The sequence below is a fragment of the Schistocerca cancellata genome, chromosome 5 (assembly GCF_023864275.1).
Source record: "Schistocerca cancellata isolate TAMUIC-IGC-003103 chromosome 5, iqSchCanc2.1, whole genome shotgun sequence".
Classification (NCBI taxonomy): Eukaryota; Metazoa; Arthropoda; class Insecta; order Orthoptera; family Acrididae; genus Schistocerca; species Schistocerca cancellata.
This window is the reverse complement of record NC_064630.1, coordinates 253582347-253604865: the sequence shown is the minus strand read 5'-3', so window position 1 is coordinate 253604865 and position 22519 is coordinate 253582347. Positions and strand designations below refer to the sequence as shown.

The window sequence follows — 22519 nt, the reverse complement described above, 5'->3', positions numbered from 1 at the left end:
CGGCGAATTGCGTGTCCTTAAGCCACTTCAGTAGTGATAATGGGAAAAGGGCACCTGCAGTTTAACGTGGAATGCAGAGCACGTCTTGTTCCTTGCGAATCTTATCCCCCTTCCCTCGCGGGCTAGCACTGGCTGTGTTCTCGCTCTGCAGACTTTGTTTAATACAACAAAATACATTTATAAACATAAAAATAATAATAGTCTTGATGATATAGTGATGTGTGAGATCTTAAGACCTTTGAATATAATCGTGCTGTGCTTTCCTGCTAAAAATTCGCACCTGAGGGATTTGAATGCAGGTGTGACTGGAAAGGAAGTCTTACATGAAAGGCTATGGAATAAGTATTTGCAAGGGTCAAAAGATGGGTCAAAAAGTAGGCGGGTACGACTGCAATTATGAAGGGAAAGGGCGAGTTGGAGACTTCATTTCTATTGTAAGATGTGGAATAGGTTACAGTTGATAGGATGGATAGATCTCAGGAACGATTACATGGTAAGGCAGGATAAGGTGGTTGAAATTACTCTGGCAAAGGACATGGAGCGCGTGGGAGATATAAGGAAGGACTGTTCTCAAGCATGGGAACCACAGAGCGTTGTTGGGAGACGATTAGGCGGGGAGACGATTAGGCGGGGAGACGTAGAACCAGCGCTGGTATTCCAAGTGTCTCAGGAGGGGAGGAAAGTTTATCAGCTGATAGGTTGGGGATGGATAAATAGAGAAAGAAAGCGAAGCGAATTGTGTGCCGTTTAAGGAGTTGGAGGAAGTAGTAAAACTTGGGAGGGAAGAAGATCCATGAGACATTTTTGTAGGAAAGGCTGGAGCTGGTGAATGTCGTGTAATCGTAAGGTGTAAAGTAATGCTGACTTTCGGTATTCGGCTTTGCACAGAGACGCCAGACGCTGGAGGCGAGCTTGCACCAGGTGGAGATCGAGCTCGAGTCTGTGCGCGTGCAGCTGGAGGAGGAGGCGGAGGCGCGCCTGGACCTGGAGAGGCAGCTGACCAAGGCCAACGGCGAGGTGGCCACCTACCGCTCCAAGTACGAGACGGAGGCGGCAGCGCGCATCGAAGAAGTCGAGGAGCTCAGGTCAGTACTCCCTTTCTTTCACTGCTTGCCAACCACTGACACGAAACCAACTTCGTCGCAGTTAGAAATTTCTTGTTTAGATGCAGCAACAAGTTGCAGTCTCACAGTGCGTCACTAAGCCTGAATGGTAATACGTCCCTTTGAAGCAAAACCTCTACATAAATACTTCATGATCTTTTGCCTATTCTGTAAATCCGATATTCTTCAGTCTTACTGAAAAGTACACTACTGGAGATTAAAATTGCTACACCACGAAGATGACGTGCTAAAGACGCGAAATTTAACCGACAGGAAGAAGATGCTGTGATATGCAAATGATTAGCTTACCAGAGCATTCACACAAGGCTGGCGCCGGTGGCGACATCTACAACGTGCTGACATCAGGAAAGTTTCCAACTGATTTCTCATACACAAACAACAGTTGATCGGTGTTGCCTGGTGAAACGTTGTGATGACTCGTGTAAGGAAGAGAAATGCGTACCATCACGTTTCCGACTTTGATAAAGGTCGGATTGTAGCCTATCGCGATTGCGGTTTATCGTATCGTGACATTGCTGCTCCCGTTGGTCGAGATCCAATGACTGTTAGCAGAATATGGAATCGGTGGGTTCAGGAGGGTAATACGGAACGCCGTGCTGGATCCCAACGGCCTCGTATCACTAGCAGTCGAGATGACAGGCATCTTATCCGCATAGCTGTAACGGATCGTGCAGCCACGCCTCGATCCCTGAGTCAAGACAACAACCATCTGCACGAACAGTTCGACGACGTTTGCAGCAGCATGGACTATCAGCTCGGAGACCATGGCTGCGGTTACCCTTGACGCTGCATCACAGACAGGAGTGCCTGCGATAGTGTACTCAACGACGAACCTGGGTGCAAGAATGGCAAAACGTCATTTTTTCGGATGAATCCAGGTTCTGTTTACAGCAGCATGATGGTCGCATCCGTGTTTGGCGACATCGCGGTGAACGCACATTGGAAGCGTGTATTCGTCATCGCCATACTGGCGTATCACCCGGCGTAATGGTATGGGTTGTCATTGTTACACGTCTCGGTAACCTCTTGTTCGCATTGACGGCACTTTGAACACTGGACGCTACATTTCAGATTTGTTACTACCCGTGGCTCTACCCTTCATTCGATCCCTGCGAAACCCTACATTTCACCAGGATAATGCACGACCGCACGTTGCAGGTCCTGTACGGGCCTTTCTGGATACAGAAAATGTTGGACTGCTGCCCTGGCCAGCACATTCTCCAGATCTCTCACCAATTGAAAACGTCTGGTTAATGGTGGCCGAGCAACTGGCTCGTCACAATACGCCAGTCACTACTCTTGATGAACCGTGGTATGGTGTTGAAGAGGCATGGGCAGCTGCACCTGTACACGCCATCCAAGCTCTGTTTGACTCAATGCCCACGCGTATCAAGGCCGTTATTACGGCCAGAGGTGGTTATTCTGGGTACTGATTTCTCAGGATCTATGCACCCAAATTGCGTGAAAATGTAATGACATGTCAGTTCTAGTATAATATATTTGTCCAATGAATACCCGTTTATCATCTGCATTTCTTCTCGGTGTAGCAATTTTAATGGCCATTTGTGTACCTTGGCGCCCCCTACTATTTAGGTGACAAACTTGTCGCACCTCCTTTTGCCCGGCGTAGTGCAGCAATTCGCCGTGACACGGATGAACATGTCGTTGGAAGACCTCTGCAGAAATATTGAGCCATGCTGCCTCTACAGTGGTCCAGAACTGCGGAAGTGTTGCCGGTGCAGGCTTTTGTTCACGAACTGACCTCTCGATTATGTCCCAAAAATGTTCGACGGGATTCATGTCGGGCGATCTTGATGGGCAAATCATTCGCTCGAATCGGCCAGAACGTTCTTCAAACCAATCGCGATGAACTGTGACCCGGTGACATGGCGCACTGTCAGCTATAAAAATTCCATCGTTGAATGGCTGCAAATAGCTCGACTTACTGCCTGGAGGCATCTCCTTCCGTGACTTTCCTAAACTGCCAAAGGTAAATTCCGGGATAGTTTCTGTGAAACAGGACAAGGCCAGTTTCTTGCCCCATTCTTCCACTCGTTTTATTTCAGTACGGCCAGTCTCCTTTCCATTAATCGAGTAAAGAAATTACGCCAGTTGTGTCAAATATGGGGTTTTCTTTACTAAGATCCACATTATATGATGTCTGCAAAATAATTTACGAGAGTAATCCCAAAAGTAAGGTCTCCTATTTTTTATAAGTACATAGACCTGTTTTTTTCTACAACGGTTTACATCAGTTTACAGCTTCAACATTTAGCTATTTTTCGACATAATTACATTTCTGTCGATGCATTTTTGTAGACGCTGCGGCAGTTTTTGTATGCCCATGTCATACCAGCTCGCCGCGATACTGTTCAGAAAGTTATGAACCTCGTCTTTCACCTCGTCGTCGGAGCTGAATCGCTGGGACTACAATTAACGCTCACAGGTACTGTGAGACTCTTAAAAAACTCAAACGGGCAATTCAGAACTGCAGAAGAGGAATGTTGAGCAAGGGCGTACACATTCTCCATGACAACGCTCGCCCACACATCGCTCGGCAAACCGTTTGCTCTCCTACAACAGTTTCAGTAGAACATAATCACCCACGCACCCTATAGTCCAAACTTAGCTCCCAGTGACTATCACCTGTTCCCTAGGTTAAAGGAACATTTGGCCGGAAAACGATTCAGCTCCGACGACGAGGTGAAAGAAGAGGTTCATAACTTTCTGAACAGCATCGCGAAGAGCTGATATGACATGGACATACAAAAACTGCCACAGCGTCTACAAAAATGCATCGACAGAAATGGTGATTATGTCGAAAAATAGCTAAATGTTGAAGCTTTAAACTGATGCAAACCATTGTAGAAATAAACAGGTCTATATACTTATAAAAAAAATAGGAGACCTTACTTTTGGGATTACCCACGTATTAGTAAGTACCTTATTTTCAGAGATACCACGAGCCAAAGTGTTCAACTCTCTTGAGGCTAATAATTTTAGAACAAAGTTCTTTTGTTTATCAAACTTCCAACAGATACGTAAAGTTGTTGCATAGATCGTTGCCTATCTCCTTGCATCGCAGCTTCCTACTTGTCTTTCGTGTGTGATACAGCTGCTGCTCTAACATTATGTTGTTCATTTTGACAGGCGAAAATTCCAGGCCCGCATTCAGGAACAAGAGGAGCACATCGAGACCCTGCTGGTCAAGGTGAACAACCTGGAGAAGCAGAAGTCGCGGCTCCAGAGCGAGGTCGAGGTCCTCATCATCGACCTGGAGAAGGTGAGGAGAGTCCGCATCACTGACACTTCATACACACACACACACATACACACACACACACACACACACACACACACACACACACACGCACGCACGCACAAACTCGCGGATGTACACTTCTGAACCCACCTTACAGTGTGTGGCGGAGGATAGTTCTGATACCATTATCATACACGAATGATGCGTGGGAGGAACGGCTGTCGGTGAATCTCCATATGAGCTCTAATTTATATGATCCGTCGTGGTCAATTTGCGAAATTTATATGGTAGGAAGTAATACGTTGCCTGACTAACATTAGAATGATACAAACAGTGCGAAAAGCAGCTGTTGCAATATGGAGTAGTGTCACGTGGATTTGCAATGAAGAGTCTGAAGTATTGTGATGTGAAATGCTATAAATAAGGACATATTTACCGTATTAAATCAGACTGTTAACCAACATGCATTTCAGAACCAACATTTCTCCTATAGGGCTTACAGCTACAAAAGAAACAAGTAGCAGCTGGTACATGCATCTTCGTGAATATCTTACCACCCGACAGAGCCTGTTCATCCAAACGGATTATACCGTAATCTTGAAGGACCGATAATGTGGAACATTTGGTAATGTAGCTTTGTATTTGTTTCTCGATCGGGAATACACACATTCAACAGAAGTACAATCGAAGGTAATCAAAATCATGAAGTATTTGCTAGTACCACAGAAATGGGTGTCAGTTGAGAAATAAAAGAATATTGATATACTGCGGGAAAATGTGAAACTAAATTATTTTGTGAAGCAACCACTAAAAATGGCAAAAGAAGAAATAACGTTCAAACTGTGACTAAACGAATCTAGTCATATTTTAATTACTATCTGCAAGATCGTCTTCTGGGCATTTCACAAGATCCATTAGATGTATGGAATCTCATCATTGGTATTCAAAACTACAAAAAAGGAATGAAATATGCGAGCTATATGCCCAAGTTGTCAGATTTTGGAACACTTTTTTAACGACACATTTAGATTGCAAGGGAATTTTTTTTTAAAAACATTACTGTCATGGCCAATATACAGACATTGTGGGATAAGTATTCTTTATTGTTCCTCCACTTATTGATTAACAAATATGGCATTAGATGTAGTTTTGGGCCATCCCATAAATTTATAATTTGCCCTCGATACTGAGCGACATTCACAATTTGGAACAGATTTGCCAACACTGCTCATGCCTATTGTGAAACAAGGCACATGAATAGATGCTCATTGCAGCTTTTTTTGGCGACGTCGGAGACCATAGAAACAATTATTAACATGCGGAGATAGCTAGAATGTACATAATAGAGGGGGATAAGCTCAAAAATCTAAATTTTCTGGGACGAATTAATGTAGGATGCTTGTATCGGAAATGGATGACTTCTATCGTGCTACTCATTCTTGAGTACAAAATGAGCCTTTTCGACGATGTCCTCATATTGTTCATGTCCTATCCGATCCATACTAGGGAGCTCTATGGAGTCTTTGCGGTGTCTTCTTGGAGACAGACTTCATGATTTTTGTGAAAGGCTAATGGACTATCCTGACTATCCTGCCTCTGATAAGAAAAATAAAGATGCCGTCGCGACACACGTTACAAACCAGGTGCCACTCGCTTCCACCAGAAACCGACTCTCCACTATCGATAGTTCTCTTTAGACTCCTGTGCAAGAATAAAGAAGCTCAATTACCCTTCTGTGATCTAATAGACACCTCTGAAAATAATAGGAAACAGTCGTGCTAACTATTAATCATTATAAAATAAAGAAAGACAAAAGAAAAATGTTTATATATGTTGTCCATAGCTGCATCGTTAGCTCTGCAAGGTAGACGATGACCCAAACCTAAAATTCTGAGACGGGTCATTCCAAGCCTCATATAAATCTCTCGTATTGACCATGAAGGTAAAATTAGAGAAAGTCGTTTGATCATTTGGAGACATCCTGACAGTTGTTTTTGGCATGCAGCGTCAGCGAATGGAACAGGAGGAAAGCGACATGTTACAAGTGCTCTCCGCCACTTACCCTAGTGTTTCCTGCTGAGTACTGTCGTGGGCGCGGAGTTGAGTTCATTATACCTCTGGTTTCTGCAAGCGCAAGAGCTGGCGTACAGAACAAAATAAATGTGCGTTCGGGAATGATACCAGTAAGCATTGTAAACTTGCAGTGTTGTTCTTGCAGGTGATATGTAAGCAAGTAACAGTGGCACAATTTGCACATAAATTTGCAGGAACAGTAGTGAACGTTCGTGGAAGCAGGTCAATAATGTAGTCATATCACAAAACATTCTATATTGTGTTCTCCCAATTTCTTGTCGAGTGTGGCTTGTCTGTTTTCGAGCAAATAATTCAAGAGCTATCAAATACTGACTGCAGGCTTTCAGTCTGTTACAACCACTCTCCGTTCTCCCATAAACAACTTTAGTTTTCGGAGCAAGAAATTATCAGTAGTGTATTGACACGGAACGATGTACGCAGGTTCGTGTCTAATTGAAGAAACTTAAAAAAAGAAGGAAAGCCACATCAATTTTTTTTAGTAAGAATAACAGTATAGATTTTTACTAAAAATATATCACCAAGGTTGCTCCACCATATCCAAGTAGTGGAAGGTTTTATACTCTATCAGGGTAGTCAATATTGTACAGAATGAACCATTAATCTATAAAGAAAAATTTACGTGAAATAGAGGGGGCGAAATTATTCATTAAATGTCTAAACTATTCACGATATGACTTTCCAATGACTTTCGACATCTGTCATTAATAACTGGGAAATAGAAGCAGTTGTTACAATGCTCCGTCATTATGAATGATCTTACATATTTCAAATTCAAAAAAAGAAGAAAAAAGTTGTTCGTTCTCCCAGTTAATATTGAGATACACCACAAAGAGTTTATCTATGACTTTTGAAATAGTGTTTACACAATTAATTTATCAATTTCTTATTACAAAACGTTAAATTTAGATACTATTTATTCTGAGCCTTAACATAAACTTATTATTGTTGCGTGTAGACAATGTGCTTTGCAAGTTGCGTCAGTTTAGAGCTTTGCCTATTACTCAGTAGATGGCCTAATCGTGATTATACGATAATTCTGTGGTGACGTATTGCTATACTGATGGCGATTATTACTCATGTAGTATTTCCTGTTTTCCAAATGATAACGCAGCCAAAAAATTTTTGATTATGTATTAATGCGACAGACTCCTCCCCACCACCCACAATCTGTGGACTTGACACAGTGGGTAGCTGTGTGTCCCTATGCAAACGTAGCCCAAAAAATTTTGACTATATGTTAATGCGACAGCCCGCTCCCACTACCGAAGATCTGGTGGGTTTGGCACAATTGGATGGCTCGTGTGCCTCAGTGTTACAGATGTCAGACGGGTGTTAATAGACACGCCTCACTAGCATATAGTCTTTTCAGTGGTTGCAAGTACGTCTGTCCGACTGACGTGACCTTGTAAGACAGCCAACATGGCCTTGCTATGTTGATACTGACGTACTGCTGAAGGCAGCGAAAAACTACAGCCGTTATATTTTCTGAGGACATGCAAATAAGCTATGTGGTTTAATATGACGTCATCCTCCTCGGTAAAATAGTTCCCCTTTCGAATCTGCGGGAGGGAACTACTCAGCAGGATGTTGTCACCGGAAAACACAAAATGTCGAATATGAATGTAAGCGTGAAGATGTATTTTTCTGAAAGCGTTTGTTTAGACCATTGCGTGATATGAATATGAAATGTGAACAATAATAGAGGAATAGCAGCTTTTAAAATTCGGCGGTACAGTAGGACACTGAAGAGTAGGTGCGAAGATCGAGTAACTATTAAAGAAGCGCTGATTCGAATCGATGAGAGAAAAGCCTTGTGAATCAACTTGACTAAGAGAAGGCATATGTTGAAATAAGATATCCTGAACCTTCAAGGAATAGTCAGTTTTATAATGGAGGAAAGTGTGGAAAGTAAAAATTGTAGAGGGAGATCAAGTCTTGAATACAGGAAGTAGGATCAAGCGTGTGTTTGCTGCAGAAGTTAACGCAGATAAGAAAAGACTTGCACAAGAGAACTGCATTAAACCAATCTTGGTACTGATGAGTACGACAGCATTTTTGATGTAATGAATCTTGACACATTTCAGGGTTACTGTGTTTATTCTCTTCTCTTATACTTTTGCTGCTTTGTTCCTCGCCACAGGCCAACAACACGGCGCGGGAGCTGCAGAAGCGCACGGAGCACCTGGAGAAGATCAACATCGACATCAAGACGCGCCTGGAGGAGACGGTGTCGCTGTACGAGTCGTCGCAGCGCGAACTTCGCAACAAGCAGACCGAGATCCAGCGCATCACGCACGAGCTGGACAAGACGCGCGAGCACAAGGAGACGCTCATCCGCGAGAACAAGAAGCTCTCCGGTACGTCGTCCGTGCCGCTCTGTCTGTCTTTGCAAATAAAAGTCACAAGTGCACTTCTTTTTTAATTAATAGCTTGCCGGTTTTGGTGCACTGACCTTCAGCAGATGTTTCCTAAAAATCCTACTGCTCCAATATACAAGATATTAATATAAGAATCACTTTAGCATTAGAAAAATGTATAAAATGTGAAGATGAAGAGATTGAATGAATTTAGGATGACATAAAAAGATACCGTTTAGATCGTTAAATGAGAGTAAAATTTAACTGTGATGCGGGACAGGAATCCGGCAGTAGGGAAAGGAAGAGAGAGAGAAATAGAAGAAGAACATGAACTAGGATAAAGGAATGAAAGGGAGCTGCCTGGTAGAATTTTGCACATAGAATAATTTAATAATTTTTAACAGTTGGTTTAATAATCACGAAAGAAGGTTGCTTAAGACGCAGAGAACTAGGACATCACAAGGTTACTGATAGATTGCGTAATGGTAAAACGAACATTCGGAAGCCAAATTTGAAGCTGCAAAACATTTCCAGCGGCATAGGTGGCTCTACCCATTTATTGGTTACGAACTGAACTTTAAAATTTAAGAAATTTCAAAAAGGTAGAAAATTAAGGAGATGGGACCTGGATAAATTGCACGAACCAGAGGTTTTTGAGAGTTTTAGAGGGAGCATTAGGCAACTATTGATTACAGCATGGAAAAGAATACAATAGGAGACGAATGGGTAGCTTTGAGAGATGAAATAGTGATGGCAGTAAATGATCAAATGAAAAAGAAACACTACGCCCAGTGAAAACCCTCGAGTAACACACGAAATATTGAGTTTAAATCACGAAAGGAGGAAAAAAAGAGACACGCAAAAGGGAACAGAGATGTCTAAAAAATGAGATTGACAGAAAGAGCAAAATGTTTAACCACAAAAAGCTAGAGGACAAATGCGAGGTTGTACAAGCATTCATGACTGTGAGTACGACAGATGCCGCCTACATGAAAACTGAAGAGACCTTTGAAGGATAGAGAAGCACTTTCACGAATATTAAGAGTTCAGACGGAGGCATAGGAGATATAGAAAGGGATTAACGATGGATCTATAGTAAAGCGTAGGCGTTCATATAAATAAATATTTACGCTTTTCGGATAAAGGTGGAAGCAACGAGGAAATACAGCACAGAATAGGAAAGGGAAAGTTGGCAATTTAACTGTTAAGACTCCGTTATTTGGATTAAAATGACGTCAAAAAATTTGAAAAGGAGAATAGATGAAACTATAGTTGATAGCATTGCTCTATATGGTGCTGAACTGTGGGAAGTCTCCACGGTCAATGAGAATAAATGAAAGGCAATCTAAATGGAGTTTTGGAGACGAAGTTGTGAAGTAACAAGCATAGACAAATTAAGAAATAAAGTGCTACGAGAACAGACGGAAGTTACAAAAGATATTGTAGACACAACTGAAAATAAATGGCTAACATAATATGGACATTTTAGAAGAGTGACAGAGAAAAGATGGCCGTTTTGAAAATGACGCTGGAGACTACCACGGCACAGCAAAGGCGGAAGACCCTGGCTACACTGGAACCACGGAGTGAGGAGTGCGATGCAGGACAGAGCCATACAAGAAGAGGACTGGCAGGATAGAAAGAGATGGGAACTTGATGCAAGAGACGCCGCATGGTGTAGAAAACTCGCTTAAAGAAGAGAAGAGATGGAAAGCCAGTACTTAGCAAAGACGGGAAGGCTGAAAGGGGAAAGGAGTGCATAGTAGGCCCAGAAAAAGGAAACAAAATGAAAGATAATGTTATAAAAAGGGATGCAGAGGATATGACAGATAATGACAGTGCTCTATTACAATGTCTTGTGGAGAGTAAAATCTGTTGAGGGAGACAAAAGGTTGATTGCAGTGAGTAGATTCAAATGGACGTAGGCTGCATCAGTTATGCAGAGATGAAGAAGCTTCCATAGGGTAGATCAGCGCGGACTGAAGACTACCACAACAACAACGTAATATCTACATGGTTAGAAATGAAAGAATGTTACCACTGAGTGGGATATTAATTCCTAATGGGTACATGTCATGCATCTCCAGCCGTATCTTGCAACTGAACATCCCTGTTAAGTGCTAGACATTAAATAGGTAGAGTACATTGTCTTACACAGCCGATGGGGAAATTCTTGAATGCACATTACGTAATGTAATAATCAAAGTAATTGTTAAGCACTGCCGGCTGGTGTGGCCGAGCGGTTCTAGGCGCTTCAGTCTAGAACCGCGCGACCGCTACGGTCGCAGATTCGAATCCTGCCTCGGGCATGGGTGTGTGTGATGTCTGTCCTTAGGTTAGTTAGGTTTAAGTAATTCTAAGTTCTAGGGGACTGATGACCTCAGATGTTAAATCCCATAGTGCTCAGAGCCATTTGAACCATTTTTTTTGTTAAGCATTATTTCAAGTGAAAAAAAATAGTTCTTTATAAGATCTGCTATCATTCCCAGAAATGAAAAAGCATTCAGCAATATTCTAGTTGCTATAACGACAGTTACAGCCTTTAAAGCCATGGACGCACGTCGTCGTTGTCAAGATACACACGCCAGGTACGATTTAAGATCATAGTTGTAGCCATGACGACAGACCAGGGTGACTACGGTCTATAGCTATTGACTACTGTCAGCCTGTTGCTTTCGTACGTACCATGTGCCCAACCGCTGGTGTCAGCAGATCTTTGACATTTTTGTAGTGCAATTATCTTTTATTTTGTTACGTTCCTTATGGGCCCATACGCTTTCCAACAGAAGGTCTAATGATGTTGAAAACACCGAATTGGTAAACAGTTAATAAAAAAAGTGCGACTTTGACATTTCTTTTATTTACGCTATGATTGCTTCCAGATTACGTTATGAAATTAAAAATATTTAAATTATTTTTAATTAACTAAAGAAAATTTAGCCGATGAGCTGGAAGAATAAATATAGATAGATGAGAAATAGGGCAGTTGGGGTCTTGTTGACAATGAGACACAAATAGTGTTGTTGCATACATGGAAGTTAGTTAGGCTACAAAGTGGGAGAGGCTGTGCCTATGACAACACAGAAAGGTTGTCACACTTTACTGGATGAATCACACTTTACTGGATACTTTGTTCCAGTGTAGTATGTCTGAAATGGAGAAAAGTTTGGTGTTATGCGTAGGTACAGCCAGGATACCGGAGATATCACGTCCTCTACTAGAATTACGGAATGATGACTGGTATCTGATATGCGAGGAGAGGTACTGGGATAATCAGGGATAAGGAACCGATGGGAAAAACAAATGATGTTAAAATCACATTGCCCTCCCGGTCGCATCAAAATGGTTCAAATGGCTCTGAGCACTATAGGACTTAACTTCTGAGGTCATCGGTCCCCTGTAACTCAGAACTACTTAAACCTAACTAACCTAAGGACATCACACACATCCATGCCCGAGGCAGGATTCGAACCTGCGACCGCAGCAGTCGCGTGGTTCCAGACTGTAGCGCCTAGAACCGCACGGACGAGGACGGCAAGTGGCATAACCCGATTTGCCAGAAAGTTATCTCAGTAGAAGAGGGGTCAAACTAAGCGAACACTTGTCTCGGCTTATCCGTAGATATTCGACCTTTCGAGGTAATTTATGTGCCTTTTAGCGAGTAAACGGTCCAACCGAAGCGGCTACAGACTTTTACGCCCCCTGTTCGAAACCCGATTATTATTTATTTTTATGTTTTTCATTTAAAAGTATCTATCCATTTCCTTAGAAGATTACTACACGAAAGTTTTCTAATGTTTATTGAAACTAGGTTGTTCTCTTTCGTCTACTAACTGTAGGTTTGGTGAATGAATAAAAAAAGATAAAAATAAACGAATAGAAAAATTATTTAAAATGTTTTTCAGTGAAATTCCTTATTCATAATCAACTGCATTCGCCAGTTGTCGGAAAAGTTTATGCGTGGTTTGCCGCGAAATTATTTCCAACGCGTGAAATATTCAGCGATGTTAACGAAGTTTCTTTCGCGGGTGAGATTGATACGAAGAAATGTTTCTGTGGCAACCTTGCCATCGCGCGATGCTCCTGGTGTTCGGAATTTCTACGTTTCGAATTTTTCTGTGATCGGTGTCATCCTAGGGAGTACACTAAATTTTCCTGCAGAATAAACATAAGAATAAAATGTAAGAAATAAGAATTGATATAAGAATGAAATATAAGAACATGTGAATTTAAAGAGATTGTAACCCCTGAAAACACCATACACACATACATTATACAATAAATGTATGACACTTATTGCGAAATCCAGTTGTAATTTTTGAGTGAACATAGCGCCCTTGTATCCGATAACTTGATAAGAAACATTCGTTTAGTAACCTTCTATGGACGAGTGTATATGAATGAAAAAATAAAATAAATAAAAACAATAAACGGATTTCATACTCAAGAGGCAAAAGTGCGAGACTGCGACGCTAGCCACTAGAGCAGCAATTGGGCAGAGCAAACCTAACGCTAAAAGGCATCTAAATTACGTCGAAAAGTTTGATGGTTGTTTTCCCAGAAACGTCCGAGTATCTACGGATAAACTGAGACACATATTTTCTAATTTGGCTCTTATTCCACTGGGCGAAGCTTTTCGGAATAAGGATTATGGCACTTGCTGTGTTTTCCTCGTGAGCATAGGAATGACTGACGTGATAGGGCAACTAGACGTGACACATATAATGTCTTATGGAAACATACTTGGCTGGTGCGAGTCGCCTGGAGTTTTCGCTACTGGTGCCATGTTGAAGCACTTCACAGTGGTAAATATTGGGCAGAGCTAATGACGTGACTAAATTTTAATTTTAATTTTTGAATTGCACGTAAGCAAGAGACAGATTTACAGTGTGCAACAACTGTTTGAACCGTCCCTTAATGACGGCAATCTGTGCCTACAGACGACCTGCACGACGCCAAGAACTCGCTGAGCGACTTGACGCGCCGCCTGCACGAGCTGGAGCTGGAACTGCGCCGCCTGGAGAACGAGCGGGAGGAGCTCAGCGCCGCCTACAAGGAAGCCGAGGCCGTGAGTAGAATATACTCCACACTGTATATGAAGGGCTTCTTTCAATAGTGGTACAAGTCCATTTTTGTTCACTCTGAGATACAGGGCCCTAAAGTTAAATGAGCGCTGAAAAATCTGCAGTTGAGATACCAGAAATACTCAAGCATATGTCTTCTTGCTAGAGATGAACCTTTCTTTCTGTTTGTTTCGACCATTAATTTCAGAACCATCATAGACAGAAAAGTGGAGGTAATGGACTTGTATCACTATTGAAACAAGCCCTTCGTATCATGCTGCACACCTGATCCCGCCACCGACTTCCGGCGATCAAGTCCCATGTACTGGATCCAGCGAGATCTCTCCAGTGGAGCAGACGCGGGTCCGTGTGGAGTCGTTTGCGCCTCGCGCAGAGTTTCCGTTTCAGAGCTCAGACACTGCACGGCTCTTGTTGTCCTCTGTTATACAAGCCAGGCATCTCCCTCAATCCTGTTGTGTAGCTTGTAAAAACTTATGGGACTGACAACTCCGCTACGAGGAGCAGTACTCACTACACGGTGTTGCGAGATTATCAGTCGTCACCATGAGAGTGGTTTGAATGGCCACTAGTTTGGACCGCAGTATTCGGCACAGCCCCTCTTAATTCTTGCTCTCCCTTCGATGATATTATGGAGCATTTATAGGTCAGAAAGAAATGCACTTATTGCACGATTTGGAAGACTTTTCCTCTTAAGAGCAGTAGTATTTAAGGTTGAACAATAAGTACACTGCTTTTTTTCTACTGATATTTGTTTATTTCTAACTAATTTTCGTCTAATTGGGTCATCTTCAGGAAACAACTGAGTAGCGTCCGCAAGTGACACTAGTTCTTAAGTAACCAAACATTATGAGCAAAGGTATAATCCACATGCACAAAATGTTCTACACAAAACTTGTTTTTTAACGTTGAAATTACTCTTCATGCAACGGACAATATTAAACACAATTATTAAAATACATAATATTCCACTATTACACGTTACATGGTTATGATGACGTAATTTGAGAGGTTGTAACTTTTGGTTGAGAATTGACTAACTGACCACTAGTCATATGTTTGTTGAACAGCATACGTCACTAGTACTCAGTTACACAGTTCTCAACTAGTGTCACGACCTCACAAATCATGTCATCATAACCATAGAATCTATAATACTGTAATATTGTGTATTTTGATTATTGTGTTCAATGTTGTCCATTGAGTAAAGTGTAATTCACAATGCTAAAAACCATGTTTGATGCACAACGTAAATAAAGAGTACTCAGTTTAACAATTTCTCAGCCACTGTCAAGATCTCTCAAGCTTCAGGATTATCACAACATAACCTGTAATACTGTAATATTGTATAGTTTTAATTATTTATTGTGCATGATATTTTTCATTGGGTAAAGTGTAATGTCAACGTTAAGAAACAAGTTTGGTGCATAACATTCTGCACAAATCGTTGTATCTTTGCTCATAATGTTTGATTACCTAAGAATTAATGTCCCTTGCAGAAGCTAGTCAGTTATTTCCTGAAGATGACCCAAAAGCAAAAAACAGTTATAAATCAATAAATATCAGCAGAAAAAAAAACAGTCAACTTGTTATTCAACCTTAAATATGGAATTGTTCTACCAAGAAATAACGAAAGAATCCATAAGAAAGCTAGTAATATTCCTCAAAAGTGCTGTCAAATATCGCTGCTGTTATCTCTGGCCAGACTTTGACATCTGTGCCTTATCAAACGTATTTCATGCTGTGAGATGTTGGAGAAATGCATTTGCGAGCATTTGCAACCCCTCACGAACCTGGAAACTACCCCAGCATTTTCATCGCAAACAGGACCAAAAGATTTCTATATGCCGTCTGTCTCCCACTCATTTCTGTTTATATCTTTTAGATGATAGAATTCCTACCCTCTTTAACTATTTCCATTTCAGATGATACTGTCGTAACGCAAGATGGGAGATTTCTAACGTATTTCATCAGTAACGAAGAGGTGCTACCTGTAGATATGCGCAACAAGGACTCGAGCAGTAATGGTAATAATCCTCGAAGGCCGATAATCTTGTGCTCCTGGGCGTGTCGTGTTTGTAGAGTTGATAGACGTGTAGCGGCCTGCCTACCGCCCACCAATGGGGTGATTGATTTCAGTGATTCCCTTTAGCTCTCACCACTGGGATGCTTGATTTTGGTGAGTCCCTTTGCCTTTCTCCACTGGGTTGCTTGGTTTCAGCGTGTCCACTTGCCTTTAACCATTGGGATGATGGATTTCAATGAGTCCCCTTGCCTGTCACCATTGGGGTGCTTGATTTCGGTGAGTCCCCTTCCTCTCACCAATGGGATGACTGACTTCGGAAACTCCCCTTGCTTCTCACCACTAGGATGTTCGATTTCGGTGAGTCCTTTTTCTTCTTACCATTGGGGTGCCTGGTTTCTGAGAGTCACCTTGTCTCTCACCGTTGGCATGCTTGATTTTTGGGAGTCTCCTTGCCTCTCACCACTGGAATGATTGAGTTCCCTTGCCTCTCACCACTAGGATGCTTGATTTCGGTGAATCCTTTTTCCTCTCACCATTGGGGTGCCTGATTTCTGAGAGTCCCCTTGCCTCTCACCATTGGGGCGCTTGATTTCGGTGAGCCTCTTGCCTCTCACCATTGGGGTGCTTGATTTTGGTGAATATCCATGACAGGTGCGCCTGTCACTATTGCTTCATGGACATTTTACCTTATTAGAACGGTTGTGGTTTGCATTCCGCAAGCACCAGAGTTACAGTGGTTGAATGGAAACATGCACCTTAATCAGCCACACTTGTGTTGGGGCTGGAGGGTGGCCAGCGAAATCAAGCATTCCAATGGTTTGGGGACTAACCACAATCAATCCCTTAGCGAACAGAAAGCCACATTACCGTGCAAGTAGAGTATTTGCCAGAAATTTCAATGTGTAAGTAAGTAACGTTTGAACATCAGTATCAATCGTTAGAAAACAAGGATCGGGAATGAAAAGTAGAATCAAATACGTCTGTTCTCAACTGCAAAAACAGGCACATCTGATATTTGTCGATTACAGCGCCACCTACTACGAATGGGAAATTTATTGAAATAATCAGCAACCACTTTCATCATGTCTGAACTTGTTGTTTGGCTTCCTTATATCACTTTTGTACAGGCACTATGAACCACATGACCACAGCAATACGCTGCATCGATCTTATTTTTGACACTCGCAAATAATGCGATAGCTATAATCTTCTGAAGAAGGGCACTAAGTGCCTGAAATCTGTTAAGGAAATTTCTTCTGTGCACCTGGTTGCTGATTATTTCAATACACATACAGATGCTAAAAATGGATAAAACACTAAACGAATCGAAAACAATGGTTTGAGTAGACCATATGTATTTTTTGGCTTAGAATCAGAATATGAAGTAAAAATGGGGAGTTCCCATTTGAAAATACAAAGTTGACACCGCCCACGCAGGAAGTGTGGCTAGGAGAGTCTACTTGTAGCCCACACAGATGTCCCCTTTACTAGTCTTAGCTGTTCACCTAGAACACTTTTTTTTCGTATGATGCGTCGTTTTCGATATAGTTAATTGTCTCGCGTTAAAGCGAACACTCTGTATGAGACTGATTGGTCGCTGTTTGCCTAGCCCATTGCTGTGAGCGGTTGGGCCGATGTGACACGCCCCTTCCGCCTCTGGTGGAGCTCGTCAATCGCGAGCTGTAATACCTCTGAGCAGCTATTGATATCGGCCGCTGGAGGGGATATTAAAAGTGCGCAGTCCACTGTAGAATAAAAAACTCATTCTGGCAAGTCGTTTCTCTGCAATCTCCTTTCTTCTTGGAGAACTAAGCCAACTAGGTGTACAGGAGAACTTCTGTCAGGTCTGAAAAGTAAGAGAGAGCTACCAAAAGATTTCAAACTCTGAGTCAGCTTGTCAGGAGGGCTTGGATAGCTCAGTCGTTAACAGCAGTGAACGCCAAAGACAAGGTTCTGGTTTCCACACTCTGTCACCTAGGCCTTCAGATGAACTTGTCACAGTCACTTCCCCGATTGTTGCGTCATCGAAGAACGGTCAGACGTGAGTCACAAGCCAGAAACTACTCACTGGAAACCACATGTGAGCAGAAGGCTCAACGATTGAACTCCAGGAAACAACATTCCACCTGAAACTTCCTGGCAGATTAAAACTGTGTGCCGGACCGAAATTCGAACTCAGGACCTTTGCATTTCGCGGGAAAGTGCTCTGCAAACTGAACTACCCAAGCACGACTCACGACTCGTCCTCACAGCTTTAATTCCGCCAGTACCTCGTCTCCTACCCTCCAAACTTCACAGAAGCCCTTCTGCGGACCTTGCAGAACTAGCACTCCTGGAAGAAAGGATATTGCGCAGACATGGCTTAGCCACAGCCTGGGGGACCACTTGCCCGCGAAAGGGAAAGGTCCCGAGTTCGTGTCTCGGTCCAGCACACAGTTTTAATCTGCCAGGAAGTTTCATATCAGCGCACATTCCGCTGCAGAGTGAAAATCTCATTCAACATTCCACCTGTTTGTGTGTCACCAACCACCCTACAACTTTTCACCCCGTTTCTCCTTGAACTTTTCCATAAAATAACGGTAATGGGAAGATCAGCTTCTTCATTTATGACAGCATTACGTAGGGACTTCAGAAAATAAGTTACACATGTCGTCCGACGCTAAGACCATTACGCAACAGGACTAGGGCGTTGTCAGAAGAGAGTATACGTTCGCGGTTCACTAAAGACACAGTTCTGGTAATAGGTGCATCGCAGTGCGCGAATAAAATGGCGTGGCAGCTGGAAAGGTACTCCAAAATTTAAGTTCGCGGGACATTACGCTTATCGTGGGCAAAACGTCTAAATTTCACACCGATTCACCGTGAAATGTCGCCTCCAGCAGTAGTGACATGTTGTCAACAATCTGACCAGCGCCGCACAAACGTGCCTGACGCTGATCCGCCATACAGTCCGGATGTTGCACCACGCGTTTCCACCTTTTCGACAAACGGGAAGAACATCTTGGATGGGGGGGGGGGGAAGAGGGGAGGTTTCCAACGATTCTCGAAGAGCTTCGTGTCTTAGGGACGGCTTTCTATCGTCGAGGAAACGACCCACTTGTTCAACGTTCCGACAGTTGTTAACAGAGAGCTGGTGACTATAATTCAAAGTAGTGTCACATACCTGCGTCACTGTGAAGTGCGGTGCAGTACTCAGCAGAAGTTACTGGGCCGGCCATGATAAACTGTAATTTACTTTTTGAAGTCCGCTCGTATTTGTCACGAATTTCTCTAGTACAGTACAGTCTATGTACAAAAAACTGATACCGTTATCTTTAAAACCTAACTAGTCATTACGAATTTCTTAGGAGATTGAGGAATCTTTTGATAGAAGAAATAGAGAAGATCCAACGGAGAGCAGCGCACTTCGTTACAGGATCATTTAGTAATCGCGAAAACGTCACGGAGATGATAGATAAACTCCAGTGGAAGACTTTGTAGGAGAGACGCTCAGTAGCTCGGTACGGGCTTTTGTTGAAGTTTCGGGAACATACCTTCACCGAGGAGTCAAGCAGTATATTGCTCCCTCCTACGTATATCTCGCGAAGAGACCATGAGGATAAAATCAGAGAAATTAGAGCCCACACAGAGGCGTACCGACAATCTTTCTTTTCACGAACAATACGAGACTGGAATAGAAGGGGGGAACCGATAGAGGTACTCAAAGTACCCTCCGCCACACACCGTCAGTTGCCTTGCGGAGTATGGATGTAGATGTAGATGTACATTCTGACTGCAGCGGCGCTTCTTTGTTGCCTCTGACAACTGCACAGCCAGATTATTTCGCCGTGATGATTTACAACACGTGAATTTTCTCCAAGAGTCCAAATTCGCTTGAGTCACTTCTGCCGATAATTGTTCTGCTCAAGTGGACGCACTCATTTAACTAACCAGAAACTCATCCTACCGTCACAGCTGTACCAATGTCCCGTTAGTCGTCCCAGCTTAGTGGGTGATCTGTAACAGCTACAGCATCTACCTCATCATGATGGTCCCTCGTTGTTCCAACTTGCACTTTCCAGCTTATTTTCTTTGGAGATAATATATAACCAGTTAGCTTCCCTCTTTAACATGATAAATTAAACCAGCGTGAACCTGAGTCGTCTCCTTATTGACCATTCGTCCTTTCTTAGTTTTCCTTAGATTCTCTTTCTGTCTCTGTGAGAAATTGTTACTTCACAAATTTTCAAATCCTTTATCTTTGCATGTCAAATCCTTTATCTTTGCATTTCGTCCTTATCTCATAGTCATATCGCGTTCCGAGCTTGGACATTGGATGCAGAATTATTTACTATGGTCGCGCCATGAGATGTCTGTCTTCTAACGGGTGTGGCAAGGAAAGAGGAAAGTGCCCTGTTCGTACGCGCAACACAAGCTGCCAAATCCTAGCAACAAACATCAGTCGTTTCATTGTTTGTGAAGTAATGGGAAAATGTTGGCAGTTGAGGCTGTAGCTTCGGCTCCAGCTAATAAGCGTGCAAAGTGCAACAGGTTCTCCTGAAGACACGTGTTAAGACACGTATTAATTAGGTCGAGTTCCCTTTCAGAGAATGCCGTTAGACGTCGAGTAGGCCTGAATCTTTAAATACTTACGTACAACCGTCTTCTAAAACATCTGCTTCATCAGTATCTCGCCCTGTTCTATTAACATAGAGCACTTTAGTACTATACGCGTAACGACGTTCGATGCAGGTGAAGGTCCATTCAAGGCTTCTCAAAATTCTTGGCAGGCGTTGGGTTTCGAACGAGAGACCTTTCTGTCAGCACCAGAAGACCTGCCAACTGTACAAACGGTCCCACGTCTGGTTACTCACTGGCAGTAATTAGACCGTTCAGGTTAAATATAGAAGTAGCACGGCAACTTCACGCTCATGCCAAAATCATCAGAACTGCTCAACAGTTTTTGGCCTTGGAACGCAATGCTCAGAATGACGTCATAACCGAACTGTTTTGAGAACTTGTCCTCATTCTGCTGGTGTGTGCTTCCATTTAAGAAACAGTTTAGACAGGGTGTTGTGAGGTCTCCAATCCAAATAGCACATAGGAGATAATGAGTAACGATATTTCAAGATTTAATTGAGGAAAAAGACGTAACTATCCTCCCACATTCGTGTAAAGAATGGACAGCTGTTGACAATAGTCGCAGCATTCATGTAAATGTCCAGTCCGACATACAGCTACAGACTGTACCTATTTTCGAAAGTAAGAGGCGTATTCGGAAAGTAAGAGTCTTTTGCTTTATACGTGAATGTTGGCAGCTCAGAACGAAGGTGGCGCATGCGGCGCCATTTACTGATTGTTTACGACGCCACCTTAAGTTATTGTTTCGATTCAATCGTCATCTGAGAGTCAAAGCAAAAAGCAATGGCTTCCAAAGTCGGTGTGCCGCCAGTTACGATGTAGTGCGCTGTAATTCGGTATTTTGTGTCTAAAAGGATCCAAAACTGCTCATATTCATCAGGAGATGAGCCCAGTTACCAGCCTTCAATATTGTAATGAGTGAAGGGAAGGTTATACAATGATGCCGAGACTTAAGTGGCGGTACAGAAGTGCTTCTCGGCTTGATGCAAATCTTTCGATATGACGCCTCATAGGATGCAGTTGACAACATTTAACTATATGGCTGTCACTATTCGAATTAAAACATCCCTTTATTTTGTTTTCATTTCTGCATAGTTTAGAATAGCACGCCAGTTTCCACAAAGCTGGCCTTACTTGAGTCATAGTCCAACAAATCATGAAATCACAAAAATAGCTGAGTCCAAACGAAGAACGTTGATAGTGAGATCGCTATACGAGAGCGTGCTGAAAAGTAATGTCTCCGAAATTTTATGTGGAAACTCGTAAAACTTTTCAAATAAAAGAAACTTTATTAATAGTCTACATCCTTGTTCTTCATGTCTACGTATTTGCAGCCCTCTGCCGTTAAAGGGCTCCGATTTGCAGCGGGTAACACGGCGGTGTGTAACGTAAATATGTCGGTGCGCGAGAAACAGCGTTCTGCCATCGAGTTTCGAATTCGAAGAGTTCATCCACACATGGAGCACCCTTTCTTTCAGCATGACCACACACGAGTGCTCCGACATCTGCAACAACCCGACACCTTGCGTTCACTGTAATCGATCAACCTCTAATACAGTTCCGACTTGGCACCATCCGATTTTCATCTGTTCCCAAAACTGAAAGAATACCTTCGAGGACTTCACTCTGATAGCGACGAAGCGGTGCAAACAGGAGTGAGGTTGTGATTCCGTGGATAAAGTCAAATATTCTACAGTGGCCGTTTCATAAATCTACACTGGTGTCCAAAATTAAAGCAACAAATGGAAATTTTGAAAACTTGCTTTTATTTTGTCATAAAACAGTATAAACAGGTGATAGTATAGTAGAAACAATGTAAAGAATACAGGATGTAAACAACTGCAACATATATGACAGTAGACGAAAATATGTTTTCGTTTTTTCCAACTAACAGATTTGCACACAAATTCCGACAACTGGTTAACGTGCTCACTTGGTGGTGTGACCACCTCTGG

General features: G+C 42.5%; 1 protein-coding gene across 3 annotated transcripts in view; it reads left to right on the top strand.

Annotated features, from left to right (window-relative positions):
* LOC126188903 (paramyosin, long form) overlaps nucleotides 1-22519 on the top strand; it is a 187870-nt gene that overhangs the window by 137738 nt on the left and 27613 nt on the right. For all 3 annotated transcript variants that reach the window (XM_049930591.1, XM_049930590.1, XM_049930592.1), the window contains exons 9-12: nucleotides 889-1085; nucleotides 4275-4407; nucleotides 8621-8837; nucleotides 13778-13905. In XM_049930591.1, the coding sequence (XP_049786548.1) occupies nucleotides 889-1085; nucleotides 4275-4407; nucleotides 8621-8837; nucleotides 13778-13905 (675 nt within the window). The remainder of the gene's footprint in view (nucleotides 1-888; nucleotides 1086-4274; nucleotides 4408-8620; nucleotides 8838-13777; nucleotides 13906-22519) is intronic.